Source organism: Bubalus bubalis, chromosome 16, assembly GCF_019923935.1.
Source record: "Bubalus bubalis isolate 160015118507 breed Murrah chromosome 16, NDDB_SH_1, whole genome shotgun sequence".
In the NCBI taxonomy this organism is placed as follows: Eukaryota; Metazoa; Chordata; class Mammalia; order Artiodactyla; family Bovidae; genus Bubalus; species Bubalus bubalis.
The window spans coordinates 28,505,212-28,526,526 of record NC_059172.1 but is presented as its reverse complement, the minus strand read 5'-3'; the positions used below and the strand labels follow the sequence as shown (position 1 = coordinate 28,526,526).

The 21,315-nt window shown below is 37.8% G+C and overlaps 1 protein-coding gene across 3 annotated transcripts in view; it reads left to right on the top strand.

The window, feature by feature from the left end:
* ACER3 (alkaline ceramidase 3) overlaps window positions 1-21,315 on the top strand; it is a 156,028-nt gene that overhangs the window by 119,430 nt on the left and 15,283 nt on the right. For all 3 annotated transcript variants that reach the window (XM_006059606.4, XM_025266365.3, XM_025266364.3), the window contains one exon: window positions 20,036-20,137. In XM_006059606.4, coding sequence (XP_006059668.3) covers window positions 20,036-20,137 — 102 coding nt within the window. The remainder of the gene's footprint in view (window positions 1-20,035; window positions 20,138-21,315) is intronic.

The following is a 21,315-nucleotide window of genomic DNA, read 5'->3' as shown; positions in this document are numbered from 1 at the left end:
ATGTTGAGTCTTCCAGTCTATGAACACTATGTGTCTTATGTGTCTCTTCATTTATTTGGATAATCTTTGATTTCTTCCATCAGCATTTTGGAGTTTTGATATTTTTTTTTAAACAATGGTATTATATTTTTAAATTTTGCTGTCCAAACATTTATTATGTATAAACACAGCATATTAATAATAGTACCAGAGAGATCAAGATGGCAGAATAGAAGGACATGGAGCTCACCTTCTCCCACAGATACATCTCACAGAACAGTTCTCATAATGACTACTGAACACTGCAAAAGATCTCATACAACGAAAGCTGCAAGAAAGTTCACCATGTAACTGCGTAAAACAAAAGGAAAAAAAATACAGAATTGGGCCCTGACCTACACCCTGGGAGGGAACTATGAAACAGGAAAGATTCCCTCATCCTGGGAATGCCCTTCATCAGCTGGGAGATCAGTCAGGACAGAAAGGGAGCATCGGAGCTTCAAAGGAGTGTACAACAATTGGCTTGTGGCAGGCAAAACAGAGAGAGACCAGTACAGAAGATCTGACCACCATGCTGCACCCCCTAGCCTGAGTCATGCATCTGCTGTTACATGCAGGGGCTGAGTGCTAAAATTCGGGCTTCAGCAGACAAACCTGGGGAGAGGACTGGACTGGGGTTGGCTATATGGAGACAGCCTGAAGAAGCTGGAGTGTGGCCCAGGCCACAACTGGGGGTATGTACAAGATGGAGCCCATGTCCACCATAGAAGCCCCATTGTTAATGCACACACAAACAGAGGGGAGGGACCCTGCCATAGAAAACTTATTTTCCTCTTTGTTCACAGCAGGCACAGTTCTGCCTCTATGAGCTCTAGGAGCTTGCAAGCCCTGGCAGTTGGCCATACACTGAGGCAGGGCTGAAATCTGGGCTTGCAGCTTTGTGACTGATGGATTTACAACACTGGTGCCTTTGTAAGTTCAGTGCCTGCTGGACATCTCAGTGGATTACTTGTGCTCCTGAGCCTGGAGTGGGTCCAGATTTAGTAGCTGTTGGCTTTGTGGGCATGTAAATGCAGGCGTGGGCCAGGGTCTACACGGATTCCGTAGCTCCCATGGCAGTTCCAGGGGAGCATTATGGCAAGTCCCAGTGCCTGACTTTGGCAGATCTGGGCCAGTGGCTTTTGAGCACAGCAGCTGAGGGACATTCATACTGATTGCCTGCATTCCCATGACTGAAGCAGGGCCGAGGGTAGTGCCAACAATGAAGTACTTTGTGAGCCCACACAATGGTGGCAGATGACACCACAGAGTCACATTCTGGTGGACAGCTTCTGTGGAGGAATACTCAGTGGTTCCTGTCCCAGCAGAAGCATGCCAGTTCCATGTACCCGACACTGAGTTTTGAATTGGATCTGGGGGTTTCTATTGGACTTCCCTGGTGGCTCAGATGGTAAAGCGTCTGTCTACAATGTCAGAGACCTGGGTTCGATCCCTGGGTTGGGAAGATTCCCTGGAGAAGGAAATGGCAACCCACTCCAGTACTCTTGCCTTGAAAATCCCATGGACAGAGGAGCTTGGTGCAGGGTACTATCCATGGGGTCACAAAGAGTCGGGCACGACTGAGCAACTTCACTTTCACTTTGGGGGTTTCTACTCCCAACAACTGGGGAGCAGACTCTGCCCCTGACAGGACTGTGACAGCCACAGAGTAAAGAGGAGGCCCCAGTCAACATACAGTGCAGGCTCTGGTCACCACAGCACCAACCCTTATGAAGGGAATAAGAGCCAGCACATACTGAGGAAAGACATGGCAGGCATCCATACTAAAAAACAAACTTTGCACCAAAAATATTAGTCTCACACAGGCTCCACAGGAATGTGAAAGTTGCTCAGTTGTGTCTGACTCTTTGCAACCCTGTGGACTATACAGTCCATGGAATTCTCCAAGCCAGAATACTGGAGTGGGTAGCCTTTCCCTTGTCCAGGGATTTGAACCCAGGATTTGAACCCAGGTCTCCTGCTTTGCAGGTGGATTCTTTACCAGTTGAGCCACAAGGGAAGCCCAAGAATACTGGAGTGAGTAGCCTGTCCCTTCTTCAGCGGATCTTCCCAACCCAGGAATCAAACCAGAGTCTCCTGCATTGCGGGTGGATTCTTTACCAACTGAGCTATTAGGGAAGCTCCTCCACAGGAATGTTCCCACATAAAAACAGCCCTTAAAGACCACAGTAGATAACTGCTCCTCCTAAATTCATAGAGAAATAGAGGTAAAAAGAAGCAGAGGAAACACTGCCAATTAAAAGAACGAGAGAAGTCCCCTGAAAGAACAATAAAACAGACCTCTCCTGTCTACTAGATCCCAAGTTCAAAAAGGAGGTAGTAAAAATACTGAAGGAATTAAGAAAGGCTATGAACAGAAATGTACATCACTGTAATATGGAACTAGAAACTATTAAGGGGAATCAATTAAAACTAGAAAACTCATTTGCTGAAGATGGAAACCAAGCTGAAGGCAGTGAATAGCAAACTAAATAATGCAGAAGATCAAACAAGTGATCTAGAAGATATAAAAATGGAAATTACCCAATCAAAACAGCAGACAGAAAGACACACACACACACACACACACACACACAATCGATATATAAGACCTTTTGGATAATATAAAGTGAGCCAGTCTGTGGAATAGGGATCCTAGAAGAAGAAAAAGGAAAGAGGGTTGAAATTATAGTTAAAGAAATTATGCCTGAAAACTTCCCAAACTTCAAGAAGGAAACAGATAGCCAGGCACAGGAAGCCCAGACAAGGAGAACCCAACAAACCTACACCAAGACATGGTATAATTAAAATGGTGAAGATTAAAGATAATGAGGATTTTAAAGGCAGCTAGAGAAAAACAAAGAGTTAGTTATAAGGGAATCCCCATAAGGCTCTCAGCTGATTTCTCTACAGAAACATTCCAGTCAGAAGGGAGTGGCAATATATATTCAAAGTTCTGAAAATGAAAAGCCTGCAATCTGGGATACTCTACATAGCAAGATTATCATTCAGAATAGAAGGATAAAGAATTTCTCAGACAAACAAAACCTAAAGGAACATAGTAGTACTAAACCTAACCTAAAAGAAATATTGAAAGGTTGTCTGTAAATAGAAAAGAAATAGGGGATTCCTAGCAGTCCAGCGGTTAGGACTCAACACTTTCAGGGCCGGTCCCAACGTCAATTCCTGGTCGTGGAACTAAGATCCCCCAAGCCATGCAGCTTGGCATAATTAAATACATACATACATAGAAAAGAAGCAACAATCTATAGGAAAGAGAAAATCACGATTGGAAAATTGCTAAAATAAGGCAGCACAGAGTTTAAAAAAACAAACAAAACAAAACTTTGTGAGAATAGTGATAACTGCAATGAACAACAAAAGGATAAACATGAAGATGTTAGAGAAGACATCAAAATCATAAAATGTGGGAGAGGGGAGTGAGAAAACGTAGGATTTTTTTTTTTTTTTTAAAGCCCATATGACTACCAGTCTCAGGCAAATAGATACATTAATGGATTAATATACTTGGAAAACAAAGTAACCACAAATAAAAAACATAATTGATACAGAAACAACAAAAATAACTCAAGCATAATACAAAAGAAAGTCATCAAACTACAAAAGGAAAAGGGAAAAAAGGAATAAAGAAGAAATACAAAATCTACTGGGAAGCAAGGTTTTAAATGGCAATAAATACATACATATCAATAATTACCTTAAATGTCAATGGACTAAAGACTCCAATCAAATACATAAAGTGGCAGATTGGATAAAAAACAAGAGCCTACAATATATATGTTGCCTACAAGAGACCCTTTTTAGAGTGAAGGATGCACATAGATTGAAAAGTGAGGGAATGAAAAAAATATGCACTCGGAAATGACAAGAAAGTGGGAATTGCAATACTCAGTATCAGACAAAATAAACTTTAAATTAAAGGCTAGAAAGAAAGATAAGGAAGGCCACTAATGTTAAAAGGATCAACAAGGGAAGAGGATTTTATACTTTTATGCATCTACTATAGAAGAACCCAAATACTAACAGACAAAAAGGGAGAAATTGATGAGAATACAATAATAGTAGGATTTAACATCCCACTGACATCAGTGGGCATATCTTTCAGACAGAAACTCAGTCAGGCAACAGAGATCCTAAATGGCACAATAGAGCAGTTAGACTTAATTGGTTTTTAAAATTTTGATACATCTTGATATGGTGACATGACATAAAACCCAGGATACACATTCTTTTCAAGTGCACATGGAACATGATCTAGGATAGACTAGAAATCAGCCATAGAAAGAGAAACAAGGGGGAAAAAAGAGTTACTAAGGAACATGTTGCTAAAAAAACCAGTAGGTCAACTTGAAGAGGAAATTTAAAAATACCTTGAGATAATGTCAGTGAAAACACAACCATACAAAATTAAAAATGGGATGCAGCAAAAGCAGTCTTAAGAGGGAAGTTTATAGCAATATAGGCCTTCTTCAAAAAAAAAAAGAAAAAAAAGAAAAATCTCAAACAACCTAACCTATCATTGAAAAAAATTAGATAAAGAAGAAACCTAAAGTTAGTGAAGGAAGGAAATAGTAAAGGTGAGAGAGGAAATAAATAAAATAGAGATTAAAAAACAATAGAAAAAATCAATAAAACCATGAGCTGTTTTTTTGAAAGGATAAACACAATTGACAAACCTCTACACAGTTCACTGAAAAGAAGAGATTCCCAAATAAACAAAATAAGAAATGAAAAAGGAGAAATTATATCTCATACCACCACAGAAATACAAAAAAAAAAAAAAAAGAGAATGCTATGAACGTTATATGCCAGCAAATTGAACAACCTAGAAGAAATGGATAAATTCCTAGAATCATGTAACCCACTAAAACTGAATCAAGAAGGAATAGATAATTTGAACAGACTTACTACATGAAGTGAAATAGAATCTGTAAAACAAAAAATATATACCTCCCTGCAAACAAATTCAGGACTGGATGGCTTCACTAGAGAATTCTAGGACCAAGCATGCAAAGACAAACTTATACTAGTACGTCTCAAAGTCTTCCAAAAAAGCGAAGAAGAAAGAAGACGCCTAAAGTCAGTCTTTGAAGCCACCACCACCCTGATACCAAAACAAGACAAGGACACTACCAAAAAAGAAAATTATAGGCCAACATCACTGATAAACAGCAACACAGAAATCCTGAACACAATATCAACAAACCGAATCTAACAACCGAAAAAAGATAAGATGCCATTATGAAACTGGATTCATCCCAGGTTACAAGGAGGTTCAATATAGGCAAATCAATCAATGTGATCAGACCAGATCAGATCAGATCAGCCGCTCAGTCATGTCCGACTCTTTGCGACCCCATGAATTGCAGCACACCAGGCCTCCCTGTCCATCACCAACTCCCGGAGTTCACTCAGACTCACGTCCATCGAGTCAGTGATGCCATCCAGCCATCTCATCCTCTGTCGTCCCCTTCTCCTCCTGCCCCCAATCTCTCCCAGCATCAGAGTCTTTTCCAATGAGTCAACTCTTCACATGAGGTGGCCAAAGTACTGGAGCTTCAGCTGTAGCATCATTCCTTCCAAAGAAATCCCAGGGCTGATCTTCAGAATGGACTAGTTGGATCTCCTTGCAGTCCAAGGGACTCTCAAGAGTCTTCTCCAACACCACAGTTCAAAAGCATCAATTCTTCGGCGCTCAGCCTTCTTCACAGTCCAACTCTCACATCCGTACATGACCACAGGAATAACCATAGCCTTGACTAGATGAACCTTTGTCGGCAAAGTAATGTCTCTGCTTTTGAATATGCTATCTAGGTTGGTCATAACTTTCCTTCCAAAGAGTAAGCGTCTTTTAATTTCATGGCTGCAGTCACCATCTGTAGTGATTTTGGAGCCCAGAAAAATAAAGTCTGACACTGTTTCCACTGTTTCCCCATCTATTTCCCATGAAGTGATGGGACCAGATGCCATGATCTTCGTTTTCTGAATGTTGAGCATTAAGCCAACTTTTTCACTCTCCACTTTCACTTTCATCAAGAGGCTTTTTAGTTCCTCTTCACTTTCTGCCATAAGGGTGGTGTCATCCGCATACCTGAGGTTATTGATATTTCTCCCGGCAATCTTGATGCCAGCTTGTGTTTCTTCCAGTCCAGTGTTTCTCATGATGTACTCTGCATATAAGTTAAATAAACAGGGTGACAATATACAGCCTTGACGTACTCCTTTTCCTATTTGGAACCAGTCTGTTGTTCCATGTCCAGTTCTAACTGTTGCTTCCTGACCTGCATACAGATTTCTCAAGAGGCAGGTCAGGTGGTCTGGTATTCCCATCTCTTTCAGAATTTTCCACAGTTTCTTGTGATCCACACAGTCAAAGGCTTTGACATAGTCAATAAAGCAGAAATAGATGTTTTTCTGGAATTCTCTTGCTTTTTCGATGATCCAGTGGATGTTGGCAATTTGATCTCTGGTTCCTCTGCCTTTTCTAAAACCAGCTTGAACATCAAGAAGTTCATGGTTCACATATTGCTGAAGCCTGGCTTGGAGAATTTTGAGCATTACTTTACTAGCATGTGAGATGAGTGCAATTGTGCGGTAGTTTGAGCATTCTTTGGCATTGCCTTTCTTTGGGATTGGAATGAAAACTGACCTTTTCCAGTCCTGTGGGCACTGCCAAGTTTTCCAAATTTGCTGGCATATTGAGTGCAGCACTTTCACAGCATCATCTTTCAGGATTTGGAATAGCTCAACTGGAATTCTATCACCTCCACTAGCTTTGTTCGTAGTGATGCTTTCTAAGGCCCACTGGACTTCACATTCCAGGATGTCTGGCTCTAGGTCAGTGATCACACCATCGTGATTATCTGGGTCATGAAGATCTTTTTTGTACAGTTCTTCTGTGTATTCTTGCCATCTCTTCTTGATATCTTCTGTTTCTGTTAGGTCCATACCATTTCTGTCCTTTATCGAGCCCATCTTTGCATGAAATGTTCCTTTGGTATCTCTGATTTTCTTGAAGAGATCTCTAGTCTTTCCCATTCTGTTGTTTTCCTCTATTTCTTTGCATTGATCATTGAAGAAGGCTTTCTTATCTCTTCTTGCTATTCTTTGGACCTCTGCATTCAGATGTTTATATCTTTTCCTTTTCTCCTTTGCTTTTCATTTCTCTTCTTTTTACAGCTATTTGTAAGGCCTCCCCAGACAGCCATTTTGCTTTTTTGCATTTCTTTTCCATGGGGATGGTCTTCATCTCTGTCTCCTGTACAATGTCACGAACCTCATTCCATAGTTCATCAGGCACTCTATCTATCAGATCTAGGCCCTTAAATCTCTTTCTCACTTCCACTGTATAAATCATAAGGGATTTGATTTAGGTCATACCTGAATGGTCTAGTGGTTTTCCCTACTTTCTTCAATTTAAGTCTGAATTTGACAATAAGGAGTTCATGGTCTGAGCCACAGTCAGCTCCTGGTCTTGTTTTTGCTGACTGTATAGAGCTTCTCCATCTTTGGCTGCAAAGAATATAATCAATCTGATTTTGGTGTTGACCATCTGGTGATGTCCATGTATAGAGTCTTCTCTTGTGTTGTTGGAAGAGGGTGTTTGTTATGACCAGTGCATTTTCTTGGCAAAACTCTATTAGTCTTTGCCCTGCTTCATTTCGTATTCCAAGGCCAAATTTGCCCGTTACTCCAGGTGTTTCTTGACTTCCTACTTTTGCATTCCAGTCCCCTATAATGAAAAGGACATCTTTTTTGGGTGTTAGTTCTAAAAGGTCCTGTAGATCTTCATAGAACCGTTCAGCTTCAGCTTCTTCAGCATTACTGGTTGGGGCATAGACTTGGATTACTGTGATATTGAATGGTTTGCCTTGGAAACCAACAGAGATCATTCTGTCATTTTTGAGATTGCATCCAAGTACTGCATTTTGGACTCTTGTTGACCATGATGGCTACTCCATTTCTTCTGAAGGATTCCTGCCCACAGTAGTAGATCAGTCAATGTGATAGATCAATCAGTGTGGTAGATCAATCAATGTGATACACCACATCAAAAGACAGAAATCATCTCAATAGATGCAGAAGAAGCATTTGATAAAATTCAACATCCATTCATGATAAAATTTCTCACTAAAGTGGGTCTAGAGGAAACATACCTGAACAGAATAAAAGTTATTTATGACAGATGTACAGCCAATATAATACTCAGTGGTGAAAAGCTGAAATCTTTCCTGTTAAAATCTGGAACAAGAGAAGGATGCCCGTTCGTACCACTTCTATTCAACATTGTATTGGAAGTCTTCACCATGGCAATCAGATGGGGAAAAGGAAATAAAGGTATCTAAGTTGGAACAGAAGAGGTTAAACTGTTATTATATGCAGATGATTAATATTATATATTGTTGTTCAGTTGCTCAGTCGTGTCTGACTCCTTGTAACCCCGTGGACTGCAGCTTGCCAGGCTTCCCTGTCCTTCACCATCTCCCGGAGCTTGCTCAAACTCATATCCATTGAGTTGGTCATGCCAGTCAACCATCTCATCCTCTGTCGTCCCCTTTTGCCTTCTGTCTTTTCCGATGAGTTGGCTCTTTGCATCAGGTGGCCAAAGTATTAGAGCTTCAGCTTCAGCATCAGTCTTTCCAATGAAGATTCAGGGTTGATATTATAAATAGAAAAGCTAAAGACTTCACACAAAATCTACTCAAACTGATAAGCAAATTAAGCAAGATATAGTAGCAGACTACAAGACTAACATACATAAGTCTGTTGCATTTCCTTACATTAACAATGAATTATTAGAAAGGGAAAGTAAAATAGCAGTCTCTTTTAAGAGCACGTTGAAAAATCAAAATGCTTAGGAATAAACCTGATGAAGAGGGTCAGAGACTTTATATGCTGAGAACTATAAAATGTAGTTAAAGGGAACTAAAGATGATTCAAAGAAAGGGAATTACATCCCATGATCTCAGTTTGGAAGAATTAATATTGTTAAAATGACCCTATTACCCAAAGCAATCTACAAATTTAATGTGATTCCTATCAAACTACCCATGATAATTTCCACAGAACTAGAACAAATAATCCTGAAATTTATGTGGAAAGATAAAAGACCCAGAATTGCTAGAGCAGTTCTGAGGAAACAGAGCTGGAGGCATAGCCCTTTTAGACTTTAGACAATGCCTCAAAGGTACAGTAATCACAGCAGCATGATGTTGGCCCAGAACAGACCTGTGGATCAGTAGAACAGAAGAGAGAGCTGAGAAATAAGCCCATACACCTATGATCAATTAATCTTTGAGAAATGAGGCAAGAATACACAATGGAGAAAAGATAGTCCCTTTGGCAAGTGATGCTAGGAAAGCTAGACACCCACATGTATATCAGTGAAGTTAGAATACTCCTCACACCGTACCCAAAAATAAACTCAAATGGATTATAGACATGACTTTATAAGACATGACACCACAAAACACCTAGAAAACAAGATAGGCAAAACATTCTCTGACATAAATCATACCAATATTTTTCTTAGGTCAGTCTTTCAGGTTAATATAAGTAAATGGGAGTTAATCAAACTTACAAGCTTTTGAACAGCAAAGGAAACCATAAACAAAGTGAAAATACAACCTGTCGTCTAGGAGAAAATATTTGCAAACAATGCAACCAACAGCCTTAATTTCAAAAATCTACAAGCAGCTTATACATCTAAATAACAAAAAACAAACAACCCATTCAGAACATGAGCAGAGGACCTAAATAGGTATGTCTCTAAAGAAGACATCCATGTGGCCAGTAAGATATGAAAAGATGGTAAATATTGCTAATTGTTAGAGAAGCATAGATTAAAACTACAATGAGGTATATCACCTCATATCTGACAGAATGGCCATGATTAGAAAGTCTAGAAGGAATAAATTCTAGAGAAGATTTGGAGAAAAGAGAACCCTAAAAAGAGAACCCTTTCACACTGTTGGTAGGAATGTAAATTGGTACAGCCACTATGGAAAACAGTATGGAGGTTCCTTAAAAAACTAAAAATTGAGTTACCATAGGATCCAGCAAGCCCATGTCTGGGCATATATCTAGAGAAGACTCTTAATTCCAAAAGCTACATGCCCCTTGATTTTCATGGCAACACCATTTACAATAGCCAAGGCATGAAAGCTACCTGAATGTCCATCAACAAATGAATGGATAAAGATGTGAGATATATATATATACACACACAGATATATAATATTCCACTGTGTGTGTGTATATATATATATACACACACAAAGAGAGAGGAATATTAAACAAGTATATAAAAAATGAAATAATGTCACTTGCCATAACATGTATAGACCTAGAGATTATCACACGGAGTGAAGTAAGTCAGGAAGAGAAAGACAAATATATGGTATTACTTATATATGGAGTCTAAAATAGGACATAAATAAAAAAGGACTTATTTACAAAACAGAAACAGACTCACAAACATAGAAAGCAAATTTATGGTTGCCAAACAAGGCGGGCAGAGGGATAAATTAGAAGTTTGGGATTAGCAGATATAAACTACTATATATAAAATAGATAAACAGCAAGGTCCTACTTTATAGCACAGGAAACTATATTCAGTATCTTACAGTAAACTATAATTGCCTCAAACTCATGTCCTTTGATTCGTGATTCCATCCATACCATCTCATTCTCTGTTGCCCTCTTCTCCTGCCCTCAGTCTTTCCTAGCATAAGGATCTTTTCCAATAAGTCAGCTCTTTGCATCAGGTGGCCAAAGTATTGTAGCTTCAGCATCATTCTTTCCAGTGAATGTTTATTTCCTTTAGGATTGACTGGTTTGATCTCCTTGCTGTCCAAGGGACTCTCAAGAGTCTTCTCCAACACACTGTTCAAAAGCATCAGTTCTTGGGTGCTCAGCTTTCTCTATGGTCCAATTCTCACATCCACACATGACTACTGGAAAAACAATAGCTTTGACTAGACAGACCTTTGTCAGCAAAGTGATTTCTCTGCTTTTTAATATGCTGTCTAGTTTGGTCATAGCTTTTCTTCCAAAGAGCAAGCGTCTTTTAATTTCATGTCTGCAGTCACCATCCACAGTGACTTTTGAGCCCAAGAAAGTAAAATCTGCCACAGTTTCCATTTTTTCCCCATCTGTTTACCATGAAGTGATGGGACCAGATGCCATGTTCTTAGTCTTTTGAATGTTGAGTTTTAAGCCAGCTCTTTCATACTCCTCTTTTACCTTCATCAAGAGGCTCTTAAGTTGCTCTTCACTTTCTGTGGTAAGGGTGGTATCATTTGCATATCTGAGGTTGTTGATACGACCTTGTTACCTCTGGCCATTGGCAGAAATTCTGACACCCCAGTAGGTCTACTCTGATACCACCACAGTGAGGAGAGAAAGCACCTGGTTATTACCACATGACAATGGAAGTCCAGGCTCCCCACATGGTCCCCACTGACACTGCAGGAAATGGAGAGCTTGTTACTTCTGAGTGGGGAAAGTTCCAGCCCCTCACTGCTTGATATTAGTATAGCAGGAGATTGGGGTCAGAGAAGGCAATGGCACCCCACTTCAGTACTCCTGCCTGGAAAATCCCAAGGACGGAGGAGCCTGGTAGGCTGCAGTCCATGAGGTCGCTAAGAGTCGGACACGACTGAGCGACTTCACTTTCACTTTTCACTTTCATGCCTTGGAGAAGGAAATGGCAACCCACTCCAGTGTTCTTGCCTGGAGAATCCCAGGGACGGGGGAGCCTGGTGGGCTGCCACCTATGGGGTCGCACAGAGTCGGACACGACTGAAGTGACTTAGCAGCAGATTGGGGTACCTTCTTTGGGCCTGATTAAAAATGAAGTCTAGGCTTCCCATTCAGGCTTTGAGGATGAATGGAGGGTGAGGCTATCGTTTTTTCTGTGGTGTTTGGCTATAGAATAGTGATTATTGTAAGCTTTCTATCTTGCTAGATTGCCTTTTTCTTGTTTCTTTGGAGAGAGAGCAGTCTGTTTTTTTATTGTGTCTAGTGATATTTCTGGCTTGGTAGCGTCTTCAGTTCAACTCTTAAGTGTCTGAGGCAGAAAGAAAACACATGTAACTTACCACAGCAGCATTTAAATGGTATACATGATCTTATTGCAAAACAGAAAGAGTCACAGACCTAGACAGCAAACATATAGACACAAAGAGGGGAAGGATGGGGTGGGATGAATTGGAAGATAAAGATTGACCATATATATACTATTGACATATATACACTATTGTATAAAATAGACAACTAATGAGAACCTACTGTATGGCTCAGGAAACTACTCAGTGCTCTGAGGTGACGTAAATGGGAGAGAAATCCAAAAAAGAGGGGACATATGTATGTATATAGCTAATTCACTTTGCAGTACAGTAGAAACTTAACACAATATTGTATAGCAAATATACTTCAATAAAAATTAATTGCAAAAAAACCCAAAAAATTATTGAAATAAATTCAATGGATAAGTTAAAAATAGACATTTGAAGAGAGAACTAATTAAGTGGAAAGACATATCTAAAGAAATAAGCCAGAAAGCATCACAGAGAAATAACATGTCTAATTGCAGTTCCAAAGGGAGAGAATAGAAAAAATGGAGAAGGAAGAGATATTCAAAGAGATAATAGGTGAGCATTTTCTAGTATCCTTAAAAGATAACTCCTCAGCTTCAAAAACAATAATTCCCAAGCAAGATAAATGAAAGAAAGTCTTTATCAGGTAAAGCAGGTATAATAGATTAGTTCATTCAATATTGTTTCAGCCTCCATCAAGTGAGCTTTCCTGTAATGTAGATGCTAAAAAGCTAAAATGTATATTTTTCATATTTCCTTTGTAGGTAAGTTTTCAAGTACCTTAAGATTTTGCCAATCCCATGTATTCACATGAGACTTGAATTCAGAACCAAGTTAAACGGGGAGGAGACATGGTAGTATGTAAGGAATCCATTTACTTATATGAATCTAGGGTGTGCATTGTAGCTCTGGAGCAAATGTGTGATAGCAACTTCCTGAGCTGTGATTTGTAGCTAAGATGGTGTGATGCTGGATGAAAGAAACAGTTGGTTGGTCCAGAGGCTTTCCAATTCTCCAGGTTTGTAAATATGAAAAAGAAAAAAAAAATTCCTTTGGCAAAATAATTCTGTAGTAGTGTTCAGAAGTCATTTCTGGAGTGTCTAAATCTATTCAGTATTTCTTTTGGAATTGAAACTATTTTCTGCTTTAGATAGAGGTATTATCTGCAGTTGAACCCTGATTGATACCTGTTTTTAAAAAGCATACTAAAAATACTGAAATGCAATGACAAAGATCCTAAAAAAATCCAGACATAGAAAACATTACCAGTAAAGGAATAACATATAGTCTACAGTAGACTTATGAACAGCAATACACATGGTAGACTTATTATCTTCAAAGAGTTGAGAGAAATTAACCATCAAGTTAGAATTGTATATCCAGATATCTTTCAAGAACCAGGGTAATATAAACACATTTTGAGATAGACAGAAAAGAAGAAATTTTACTAGTATCCTTCTTAAAGATGTTTTTTAGAAGGAAGAGCTGAGATACAAGAAAGAACAGTGAAGAAGAAAAAGTGAAAAATTTATGGGACTATCTAAACAAAATATTGTGACTTTAGTGATATCTAGTTTGAGAGATTTTTTAAAAGGAATTAAAATGATGATAGAATAACATGTGAGATACAGGAGAATACTCGTAGTTACATAGTTCCCAAGGTCTTTATTTGAGGATACGATACAGCCAGGGATTAATTTTGGATTTTAAATGTCCTTTTTTGGTAACTACTAAAAACAGTAATTGATTTCATAATTTCAGTTACAAAAAGATGAAGGAGTAAGTGGGATTATAAAAACTGAATCCAAAGAAAATGAGAAGGGGAAAAAGGGAAGCAGAGAAAAGTGAGGAAAAATACAAAGCAGAAAATTAAGGGGTAGAAATAATTTAAAATATATCAGTAATCCCAGTAAATATAAATGGACAGAGCTAAACAATTAAAAGACAAAGACTCCAAAACAGGGAAAAATCCAGATATCTGCTATTCATAAGAAATATGGTTAAAACATCAATACATAGTAATTTTGAAAGAAAAGGATATAAAAAATACATACCATACCAATATTGACTAAAAGAAGCCTGGACTAGCTGTTTGAACAACAAAGAAGTTCAAGGCATTATTCACAACAGATGTGTTCATTACATTGTTATTAAAAGGTTCTATTTACCACATTCCAAAAAGTGGCAACTCTAAATTTGTATGGAAATTTTTAAACAAAAATTGGCAGGATTACAAAGGAGAAATAGGTAACCATTCTACCATGATGAGATATTTTAGCCCAGTACTTAAACCAAAAAATATGAATAGGCAAAATTTGAGTAACATTACAAAATGATTTTATATACTCAACAAGTAAAGAATGCATGATCTTTTCATTCATGGAGTAATTATTAAATCTACCAATACTAGCATTAAAGCAAAGTTCAACAGATTATAAAGAATTGGTGTCATGCATAACATGTTCTCTGACAATTAGTTAAAACAAAACAGAATTAGTCAAAATGGCACATTTATTTGGAAACTTATAAGTACACTTGTAAATATGAGCAAAAAAAATCATAATAAAAATATTGAAATACTTTGGATGTAAGCAAAATGAAAATACTATAAACCAAAATACGATGTAGCTAAAATGGTTCTTAGAGGGACATGTTTACATTAAATATTTACATTAGAAACAGAGAGTCTGAAGAATAATGAGCTAAGTATTTGAGTAATTAGAAAATATATCTATAGAATAAACCCAAAGAGAAATGAAGAATGATACTGATAAAAGAAATTAATGGGAAAAAAAAAAAGCGCTACTGTATTGAAGATCACTAGAGGTCTAATTTTGTTCCTTTCTGAGACACTACTAAAACTATAACAAAAGAATTTATTTATAAAGTACAAACCCACAAGTTGAAGACTCAATAAAATTTTAGAAGCTAGAAAGTAAATGGATTACTGCTAATTGCCGTAACTAACCCAAGAGCCAAATTCTAAGCCAGGAACCACCAGTTTACATCAGAGAATTTTCTTAACTATCAAGCCTTAGCAGCAACAGGCAGTTTGGTGAAGGAGATGGAGGAGGGGTCTAAAATAAAGGGCATTGATTAAAAGCTTTAAGAAATGGTTATATGCTTAGGTTCCCTCACCCAACTTCACGCCATGAAGCAACTGCAGAAATCTACAGATTTAATCTCTGGAAAAGGGTGAACAGTGTGTCTACATTGGGTTTTGCCAGGCACAGTTGAGCATACAAATACCATACTGAAATCAGGTAAGTTAGGTGACCTTGTGCTTTATGAATGCTGAATGCAAAAACATCTAGACAGAATACTGAAAGAATCTTCTTATTGAATATATGAGTAGCCTAAAAGGCCTTATTGGTATTGGTGTTGAGGGTTCCCTAACAATTGACCCAGGAAAATAGCCCTACAGCAAAGGTTACTAACTAGGGAAAATAGCCCTACAGTAAAGGTTAGCAACTGAATACTTGCTTGGGACCATCTTTTTAGTTTCTTACTCTTAAGAATGAGGAGACAGTGCCAGATGTATGATGAATACATTCAATATGAAAGAGGCCATAACAAATAAGGGAGAAAAAAATCAGCTTTAAAGAAACTGAAGAAACTTTAAAAACAACAAAATGACAACAAATATTATAATTCATTAATATTCTTAGGAATATAGTATATCTATGAATCAAGAGTACAATGCTATAAAAAAGAACATTCAGAGAATCCCCCCAAAAAGGACATTAAAAATATAGTAAAAAGCTGAAATGAATATTTTGAAAGATACAGTTAGCGAAGACATTGGAATTCTTTCTCCAGAACACACATTGTGATTGTTTTATGGTCCGTGAGCCCTTATACCCATTCACCAGCAAGCATCCACCACAGGAGAGGCACTGAGCTCCTGTTATGGTCCAGAGTGAACAGGACAGCATGGGGCCTCTTGGCCTCAGGACCCTTGGACCCACTCACCACCACTGCTGTGGACAAATAGCAAGTGTTTCCTCAAGTCCATGGTCCCTGGGTTCCATCAGAATGGTGGGAAGGAAATGGAGAATAGAAGGAACTCAATAGGGGTTCTGATTTCAGGACCAGCATATAAAAATGCATATTTCCTCTACCAGTACTGTGTAGAGGAAAGGGAAGGGAGGAAACTATTACCAAAACAATTTAAGAAAATATCCTGTAATTGAAAAATAAGAGTTAATAGATTAAAAGAACCTACTGCGTACTTAGCACAGTGGGTAGAAATAGATCCATGCAAGTTTCAAAATTCTAGACAAGGACAGTTCTACAAGCTTAGAGTCAGAAGGTAGATACACTACATACAAAGGATCAGGGATCAGAATGGTTTTGGACTTACCAAAGGAAAACTGGAAGCCAGTTACAGGATAATACCTAGCCAAACTATTGATAAAATATGGTGACAGAATACATTTTTATACATTCAAGTTCTCAAGAAAAAGAAAAATACTTATATACCATAAACTAGTGCTCAGAAACCTGCGGAAGGTTGTGTTTGACCAAAATGAGAAAACCAAAAAGGAGGAAGACATAGGAAATGAGACATAGAAAATCCAACACAAAGAGGTGAAGGCAATTCCCAAAGTGAAGGCAAAGGGAAGGGATTTTTCAGAGAATGGCTGTCTACTAGACAGGCAACCAGTCTAGAGTGAAGCAGGGTGACTCCTGATACAGATATGTTGAGGGTCTTCTGTGTTACACACTCTTGACCTGATAATATACAAGTAGTCTGTCCCCAGAATCTTACCTGTACTTAGCTTGCCTGGACCATGTGCTGATGAAGTTCTTGCTCTCTCTTACGTGCCCTGCTACCTGGATAACCAGAGACATTCATTTCACCCCACAGAAGAATTTTGCTTTGAATTACTTCTGAGAGCTGAAGATTGGCCCTGGTAAGTAAGCTTAGAAGCAGAAAATAGAGAGTATCTCACCCCTAGTGATCACTTCCTTGTCATATCTCAGCACCTGGCCCATCCTGCAGTTCTGCCAAATGCCTTTACTCTGTGCTTTCTGGGACTCATTCTTGCCTCCCTCAAATGGGAAAGTGATAAACTCTGAAAAGCTGAAGGCACACTATGACTCTTTTAAACTCATCTTTTCCAAGAATCTTCATCAAACTATGGCAATAATGTCCCTTCCATGCGCAAGCAGATTTGTGTTTTTCTGATGATTTTTTTTTATTTTGGCCGCGCTGGGTCTTTGTTGCTGTGCGCAGACTTTCTCTAGTTGCAGTGTGTAGGCTTAGTTGCTCCACAGCATGTGGAATCCTCCTGGACCAGGAATGAAATCCGTGTCTCCTGCATGGCAGGCAGATTCTTAACCACTGGACCACCAGGGAAGTCCCTGATGATTTTTAAGTTAATAACACAATTCATTTGTTTATATGCAAACCCTGGAGGAGGGCATGGCAATCCATTCCAGTATTCTTGCCTGGAGAATCACATGGACAGAAGCGATCCCAGTCCATGGGCTCACAAAGATTGGGACACGACTGAGCAACTAAGCACAAATAGTTAACAAAATATTTCAGAAAATCTATTCTCATCATTTACCATATTAAAAAATAAAGGAGAAAAACTACATGATGATAGCAATACATTCAGATAAAGCATTCCATAAAATTCAGCTATTTATGACCCAAAACAAACAAAACAAAACCCTTTACAAACTCAATAGAAGGGAAGTTTCTTAACCTGTAAACTACAGCATCTACCACATTTCCATAAAATGTTTTTAAAAGTTACCTTTAAAATCAAGACTAAAACAAGGATATACATTGTCACCACTTCTATTCAACACTGTATTGGTGGAAATCCTATCCAATGTAGTGTTTACAGATGACACGATCACATACAAAAAATACCACAAGATGTGTACCACAAGATCACTAGAAGCAATAAGTGGAATTCAGCAAGATCATGAGGTTCAAGTCCGTATTAAAAAATCATATTTCTATGTACTAGCACCAAACAAGTGCATAGTAAGTGAAATTGTTAAGTGAAATGTTTGAAAGTATAATTTACAGTAGCATCGAAAAACATCAAATATTTAAGGATTAAATTTAGCAAATATATGCAAGCTGTATATATTGGAAACTGGCAAATAAGTTTTTGCTGAGCCAAATTAAAGAAGACCTAAGTAAATAGATGTTTCATTTTCATAGATTAGAAAACTTCAATGTTATTAAGATGTCAGTTCTCTCCAAATTGATCAGGTTCAAGGCAGCCACAACAAAATCTCTGCAGGCTTTTTGGTAAAAATTGGGAAACAGTTTCTGAAATTTACATGGGACTGCAAAGGATCTAAAAGGGCCGAAACAGTTTTTAAAAAGAACAACAGAGAGGCTTATCTACAGAACAGAAACAGACTCACAGATGGAGAGAACGGACTTGTGGTTGCCAAAGGCAAGGTTAGGGTGCGGAATGGATTGAGAGTTTGGGGTTAGCAATTGCAAGCCATTATATACAGAATGAATTACAAGTCCTACTGTATAGCACAGGGAACTATATTCAATATCCTGTAATAAACTGTAATTGAAAAGAATATATGTATGTAACTGAATCAGTTTGCCATACACCAGAAACTAACAGAACATTGTACATCAGCTGTATTTCAATTAAAAAAAAAAAAGGACGTGAAAGGCAACTCACAAACTTGGAGAAAATGTTTGCAAAATATATAACCAACAAAGGACTTATATTTAGATAAATATAAAGAACTCTTGAAACTTAATAATAAGTAACAATTTTTTTTAATGGGCAAAGATTCAAAATAAACTATCAAAGAAGATATAGGAATGGCAAATAAGTACAAGAAATGATGCTCAATAACATTTATCATTGAGAAATAAAAATTAAAGCCACAGTGAGATACCGCTATGTACCTATAGGGCAACTAAAATGAAAAAGACTTATATCATAGCAAGTGTTGGTGAGGTTGTAGAACAAAAAACTTCTACCCTGCTGATGGGAATGTAAAATGATACAACCCCTTAGTGCTGATTAAGCAGTTTAACTGTCTTAAAAAGTAACATTTACCAGCTAGACAATTTAACTATTCTCCTATCTTTTTACCCAAGGGAAATGAAAGCATATATCCATACAAAGACTTATTTATGAATGTTCATAGCTTCTTTTATTTGTTAGAGCAAAAAAACCTGGAAAACAACAGAAGTATCCAACAACATTTGAACAGATTAAACCATGGTGTATCCATATAGTGGAGTACTACTCAACAGTAAGAGGAAATGAGTATTGATATACAACAGCATGGATGAATTTCAAAATAATTATGCCAACTGAAAGAAGCCATATAACAAAGAATATATACTGTATTATTCCATTTATATAGCATTCTAAAAAATATATAAGTTTTTGGAGGTAAAGGGTAAAGCTATAAAAAAAAACTACATTAGCTATATCTGTTGTTTTGGGTAACTCACCAAACTTCAGTTTCCTCATCAGCAAAGTTAAAGAAGTGTTTATTGGAAGATTGTATTCATATGTGTGTGTTTATTTGAAAATTATATTCATATATGTGTGTTTATTTATATATTGTGTGTGTATCTAAAATACTGTAGTGCCTGACACAGAACTGGTGACTCCATTAGTGTTTTTTCTATTCCACCAGCCTTCTACCTCTTCCAAAGAATTAATAAAATTACTGGGTACTTTCAGATTGATTACCTTCTTGATACATTTAGCAAACTCTTAGTGGCACTTTTCTTCCTCAGTAACTTTTAATGGCTAAATGTAATGGGCAGATGTATTAGAGAATTTAATAGTTAGGTTTGCTTTTAATACTTATGAAAACATTTCCCTCTCATGACATGACTTGACAAAATTTCATTTTGCTCTTTTTTTTCCTCCACACAGGGTTTATCCATGGCTTAGAGGGCTGGGTTACACATCCTTGGGTGTATTTTTATTAGGATTTTTATTCTGGAACATAGATAACATCTTTTGTGATTCACTGAGGTAAGATATATTTTTAATCTTTGAAAAATATTTTTGGAATTCGTTAAGCAGAGCATTTCATAGGCATATAGAATTATTAGTGCACTGAAGTGAATTTTTCCCATCATTGAAATTAAAAAGATATGTATAGCAGAATGAAGCAGGGCAAGGCCAACAGAGTTTTGCCAAGAGAACGCACTGGTCATAGCAAACACCCTCTTCCAACAACACAAGAGAAGACTCTACACATGGACATCACCAGATGGTCAACACTGAAATCAGACCAATTATATTCTTTGCAGCCGAAGATGGAGAAGCTCTATACAGTCAACAAAAACAAGACCAGGAACTGACTGTGGCTCAGATCATGAACTCCTTATTGCCAAATTCAGACGTAAATTGAAGAAAGTAGGGAAAAACCACTAGACCATGCAGGTATGACCTAAATCAAATCCTTACCATTATACACTGTAAGTGAGAAATAGATTTAAGACACTAGCTCTGATAGACAGAGTACCTGATGAACTATGGACGGAGGTTTGTGACATTGTACAGGAGACAGGGATCAAGACCATCCCCAAGAAAAAGAAATGCAAAAAAGCAAAATGGCTGAGAAGGCCTTACAAATAGCTGTGAAAAGAAGAGAAGCAAAAATCAAAGGAGAAAAGGAAAGATATACCCATTTGAATTCAGAGTTCCAAAGAATAGCAAGGAGAGACAAGAAAGCCTTCCTCAGTGATCAATGCAAAGAAATAAAGGAAAACAATAGAATGGGAAAGACTAGAGATCTCTTCAAGAAAATTAGAGATATCAAGGGAACATTTCATGCAAAGATGGGCACAATAAAGGACAGAAATGGTATGGACCAAACAGAAGCAGAAGATATTAAGAAGAGGTGGCAAGAATACAGAGAAGAACTATAAAAAAAAGATCTTCATGACCCAGATAATCACAATGGTGTGATCACTCACCTAGAGCCAGATCCTGGAATGTGAAATCAAGTAGGTCTAGGAAGCATCACTACGAACAAAGCTAGTGGAGGTGATGGGATTCCAGTTGAGCTATTTCAAATCCTGAAAAATGATGCTGTGAAAGTGCTGCAGTCAGTATGCCAGCAAATTTGGAAAACTCAACAGTGGCCACCGGACTGGAAAAGGTCAGTTTTCATTCCAATCCCAAAGAAAGGCAATGCCAAAGAA